This window comes from Asparagus officinalis, chromosome 2 (genome assembly GCF_001876935.1).
Source record: "Asparagus officinalis chromosome 2, Aspof.V1, whole genome shotgun sequence".
Taxonomy (NCBI): domain Eukaryota; kingdom Viridiplantae; phylum Streptophyta; class Magnoliopsida; order Asparagales; family Asparagaceae; genus Asparagus; species Asparagus officinalis.
The window spans coordinates 12372337-12378254 of NC_033795.1; the positions used below are offsets into that span (position 1 = coordinate 12372337).

At 40.9% G+C, this 5918-nt stretch overlaps 1 protein-coding gene across 1 annotated transcript in view; it reads right to left on the bottom strand.

Moving 5' to 3' along the window:
- The window catches only part of LOC109830298 (amino acid permease 3-like), a 2764-nt gene continuing 2529 nt past the window's right edge, over positions 5684-5918 (bottom strand). Inside the window, 1 exon segment of the mRNA XM_020397526.1 lies at positions 5684-5918. This exon segment is cut by the window's right edge and continues 407 nt beyond it. Within this exon segment, the coding sequence (XP_020253115.1) occupies positions 5861-5918 (58 nt within the window). The 3' untranslated portion in view covers positions 5684-5860.

A 5918-nucleotide genomic window follows, 5' to 3' on the forward strand; every position in this document is an offset into this window, starting at 1 on the left:
AGAATGCTCATAACGAAGCCGTCTTCTCTGAATTGTCATCTAACAAAATAGGCGATCCTCCTATCGTAGTATGACATGTAATTTATGTCTCAGAAGGTTGTTAAAGGGCAAGCTTTGGCAGATTTTTAGCCTACCATCCAGTATTTGAATCATCCAAATTATATGAAGATTTACCAGATGAAGTCTCTGAAGCTTGTGCAACTTAAGAAGTTATACAAGTATGGAAATTGTTCTTTGATAGTGTGTTTAGAGTAAACCCTAATAGAGGAACCACTGCTGGGGGTGATACTTGTATCCCCAGGTAGTCATGTAATCCCAAGAGGATTCTCTCTAATCGAGCCATGTATCAACAATGTAGTAGAGTACAACATTTTGCTACTAGGGATGTAGTTGGCCGAAGAGCTCAACATTCGACACCTCTAGGATTACAGTGATTCTCAACTTATTGTGAATCAAGTACGAGGATAATATGAAGTACGTAATGAGGACTTAGTCCCATATCACTTCGCTGTGCTAGAGTTAGCTCAGAAGTTTGAAGGCTTCTTCATTGAATACATCCCAGGAGCCCAGAATATATATGTGGATGCTTTAGCCTCATTGGCAACTGCTCTAGCATTGCTCAAAAGAAGAGACGATGATATTCATCATGGGCCGTGACTTGTATCACCCAAAACTTTCCTTAAAGCACTGCTCAAATGAGACAACAACAGAGATCTCCTGTGCAACTTCAATTGAGATAGAACCAAGAGATTGGCGATTCCAGTATATTGACTATGTCTTGTACGAGATACTACCTGATGATTCTAAAGAGGCAGCCGTCATCAAACAGAAGGCTCTTCGATTTTATTACGACATGGTCTCTCAAACCTTATACCGTAAATCACATAATAGAGTCTTACTTCGTTGCCTCTTTAGAAGAGAAGCACAGAAGGCTCTCAGGAAAGCTCATGATGGGATGTGTGAAGCTCATCAACCTGGAGCTAAGTTAGGAGACCGTCTACGATGAATTGGCTATTATTGGCCAAAGATGTTTTCAGACGCTGTCGATTACGCTAAATATTGTCATGCATGCTAAATCCACGGTGACTTCATTCATCAGGCACCAGGGAACCTGCACCCAACATCAGCATCTTGGCCATTTGAGATGTGGGGAATAGATATTGTTGGACTCATCACTCTGCCAAAGGCCAAAGAACATCGGTTCATTTTGGCAGTGTCTGATTACTTTTCTATGTGGGCGGAGGCAATTCCGCTGAAAGAAGTCAAAGCTTCAAACATGATCAAGTTCATCAAACATCACGTAATCTACAACTTCAGTGTACCAAGGCGCATAGTCCATGACAATGGAACACAGTTCGTTAGTCATGGTTTTTAGAGATTCTGCGACAAGTTTAGAATCCAAAGTGTCGCATCGACGACATACTACCCGCCAGCTAATGATCTCATAGAAGCATTCAACAAAACCATCGTGAAGCTCCTCAAGAAGTTTGTTTCCAAGAGCAGACATGATTGGGATGAAAAGCTTGGCGAATGTTTGTAGGCCTACAACACAATAGTGAAGACCCCTACGAAAGCCACCCCATTCTCTTTGGTTTATGGCTGTGAAGTCGTATTATTATTGGAAATGCAGATCCCGTCTCTAAGAGTCACCCTTGCGACCGGGATGACAGATGAAGAACAACATTGATTGCGTCTTTAAAAACTTAAAGTATTAGACGACAAACAACTTCAGACTTAACAACAGATCGAGTTGTATCAAGCTCGAATCTCTAAGGCTACAACAAGAAGGTCAAAGAGTGAATCTTCAAGAAGGGCGACTTGGTCTTAGCTGTTAGACGACCTATGATGATGACGCACAAGACTAAGAGGAAGTTCAATCCCAAGTAAAAAGGACCCTTTGTAATAGAATCAATCTATTCGAATGGAGCATACCGTCTCATCAATCAGAAAGGCGGTATACTCATGATACCTATTAACAAAAAATTTCTTAAGAAATATTACCCGTAAGTCATGAAATCTCCTCCTCCCAATCCTCATCCAAGTCTGAGATAATGAATCAACTTTTCTTAGGTTGGGGGTTGGATATTCCCGTTTCATTGAATAAGAGAGTAACAAATCATATTTATTTTCCCCAACAAAGTCTAAGATGAGAAAATCGATTTTATTTAGACTAGGGGTTGATTACTCAGAATTCATTTGAATGGAGAGTAATAAACCATGTCAAATCTTCCCCAACTTGTATGTCGTCAAGTTAACATTACACCTCTGACGATCAAAATTATCTAGAATTATTCTAGCAATAATAAAGAGAACTTCTGATTCATGATAAGTTAACATTACACCTATGGCATCTCAAAGGTCCAAACACAACGAAGAAGAAGTAATAACAAGCAGTAAATATTAGCAGCTCATCACAAGCAGATAATAAGTGTTTTGAGAAATAACATAGAGTTATTACAAAACCAAAAGTAAGTGTTGCTTAGGGCTAAAACATTAAGTGTTTATAAGTGGAAGGTTGCAAGTTCAGCTTCAACTTGAGATATAAGCCTGGCATGTGTCTCCCGAACTTCTTTTTTAACCTCCTTCCAAAGTTGATCATCAGTGAGTGCAGCAGCAATAGTGGCTTACTGTTGTAACACTTGAAGAGTCTCTTTCTCTGCTTGAACAACAGTGTCAAGGTCGGCATCCCCAAGATCGAACGCCTCCTGAGTCATCTCCCCTCAAACAAACTTAGCCCTGGCAGAACGACGCTACTTTTGTAAGCTCCAAATGTAGGCCTTCTTTTCGGATATATTTTGTCACCAAACTTCATCTTCAATTATCTTCTTGATTTGGGCGGCACCTACGGACTGTTCAATCTTAGGCCCTAGATTACAACAACTGTTCCAGATAACAAATAGCATTTATGTAGCGACAAAGTTTTTCCACGTAGATCATAGCCCGTCAATAATTTACTCGACCAAGAACGTTTAAGCCGTTCTCAATTGAAGCATGGAACTCAGAGAAAGTACCCGAGCCGTGTTTAACAATAGAGATAGCTTGTTTCATCACGTTCTCTAAACGCCTAACAAGGAATAGTACACATTCAGGATTAAGATTACCCTTTCTCGATCTTCGCCAGGGAAGATCATTGAGATGGGTTGAATTAGGGGATCATCCTCTGGGTTGTCATCTCTCGGTGACTCTTCCTTTTCATCATCAGATACGATGATAGGTTCAGTTCGTTGCCTCTTTCGGGAATCTCGTTCATAATGAGTCTTCTCCTCTGCAGTAAGAGGCTTATTTAGCAGTGGGAACATTATCTCGAGCTACGAAACAAAAAAAAGGTGGAAGTTAATAAACTTCGGAAAGTCTAAAAGACTAATCTCAAACCCAGAGGTTAAAACACATGCGTTTTCGATCTCAAACGCAAAGGTCAAAACACCTGCGTTTTCGATCTCAAACGCAGAGGTCAAAACACCCCCGTTTTTGATCTCAAACACAGAGGTCAAGACCCGCATTTTCATCTCAAACGCAAGGGATCAAAAGCCGCGTTCAGATTTCAAAACACAGAAGTTAACACTGTGTTTTATAATTAACACAGAGTCTCAACTATGCATTTCAATTAGAAGAAAATAAGTCTTCTTCGTCATCGTCAACCAAGAACCCACTTAGGGTTTTGGACAAACTCATCAAAAATGAGTAAACAGCAATGTTTATGTACCTCGATAACCAGACACTCACGATGAGGGCGTCGATGGTGGTGCTGGCATGGAATCGGAAACACCCCTTGTGTTGTTGGTCGACGACAAGACAGGAGCTGCTTCCGCAACCCGTTGCAGGCGAGGACTTATTCTCTTCGAAGCTATGGCCGCTGGCGGTTGAGGATAGACGAAAATCATCTAGAGATTCTAGAATTAACGAGAAGAACTCGTTCAAAGAGTTAAAGCGGAGGTATGTGTGGTTAAGGACCCTTGATATGATCAATAAATGTCTATTTATAACAAATCAACAGGACACTGAGTTCTAAAATTCCTACCTGAACATGGTCTCCGTAGTATTAGATAAGTTGTTTAGACTTCTGATAAGACGTAGGATTAGACCCTGCGTTTAAAAAATGAAAAAAGAGCCTAAAACACAGTGATTTTAAAGTCGCGTTCAAATTCCAAATGCTGGGCCTAAACCCGCGTTGCCAGGATTCAACGCAGGGCTTAGCCTTGCGTTTCTGACCCCAAACGCAGAGACTACCTTTGCGTTCTAGTTTTTCTAAACGTAAGGTTAACCTTTGCGTTTTCTAACATTACATTTATTCTCTAAGGTCATGTACTTATATCGGCCTTCGAGTGGCATGGAGAGGGTCTCGAGTCGACACGAAGGAGATCTCGTCTGAGGACTTCATCTTCGACTTCGAGTCGACTAACACCGCCTCTCCAGTCGGCACGAAGGAGATCTCATCTGGGGACTTCGTCTCAGACATCGAGTCGACTAACACCGCCTCTCCAGTCGGCACGAAGGAGATCTCGTCTAAGGACTTCGTCTCAGACTTCGAGTCGACTAATATCGCCTGTCGAGTCGGCACGAAGGAGATCGTGTCTAGGGAATTCGTCTTAGGCTTGAAGTCTACTACAAACGCCTTTCGAGTTGACATGAAGTAGATCTCGTCTGGGGACTTCGTCTCAGACTTGAAGTCTACTACCAACGCCTTTCGAGTTGACACGAAGGAGATCTCATCTCGGGTCTCGTCTAATCAAGACGTCGTTACCTTTCGAGTCGACACAGGAAGTGTCGTCTCGTCTGGTCAAACGTTGGCTACCTTTCAAGTCGACACAAGAGGTATCGTCTCGTCTGGCTGATTGAGAAGACTGTTGAATCAAAGCTTTCATCGATTGTCGTGGAGGTCGTCGAATTGTAACTTCCTCGATCTACGTGAAAATCTTCTAATCGTAGTCTTTTCTTGTTGATATAAAAGTCATTTTGATTGCAACTTTTATTGTCGAGTTGTTGATACGGAAGTTATCAGATTGTAGCTTCCATCATTGGTGTTTGATGGGGATCTGCAGTAACTTTTAGATAGCCTACAGAACCCCCTCCAAAGTTTTTGAAAGTTCGCGATTGACTGGAATGAATTTTTGGAATACTTTGGATCCCCAAATGTGTTTGAGATCTGTTGTTGAATGATAGTTCACTATATCTGTTTTAAAGACATCGTGCACTTGGTTGTGGAAATTTACTATATGTCGCAGTTCTGTTTCATGTATTTAGCGACTTCTTTGCTAACTTCCTTGAGATCGACAACAGATCTCAAACCAATTTTTACTTTTGATCAGAGGATTACAAGCAAGAAACACTAACAATACAAACAGGATGATATTCTGAAGAGCCCTTAAGTTTTACTCCTCTTTATATTAAGCTCCTAACCTTTTCACTTTTGAGGAAGAAGCTCTTAGGTTTTATCCGTTTCTTCTATGAAACCCTTTAACGTTTCTTTTGACAATGAAGTCCCTAAGTGTTACTCCTCTCTTCTAGGAAGCCATCAACCTTCTTTCTATGACAATGAAACAACCAAGTTAACAAGGAGACCTGGGGGCATCTTAGAAGAGAAGTGTAAAATTTAAGGGCTTCATTATCAAGAGAAGAAAGTCTCGGAAGGGTAAAACTTAGGGATTTCTTCGTAAAAAAAAAAAAAAAAAAGCTTGACGGCGTGTAGGAGAAGGATAAAACTTAGGGGTGGACTATATATTCTCCAACACGAACTCCTAGATCTAAACAACCAATAAAACAACCAACAGAGATTACTGGGTTTTGAGTACCCTTCAACAACAACAAAAGTATCTATTATATCCACTTCTATATATCCTCTTTCACCTCCCCTATGACATTATTAACCACTAAACGGTTTATAAACTTTCAGATCATCAACAACTCCGGCGATGGATCCA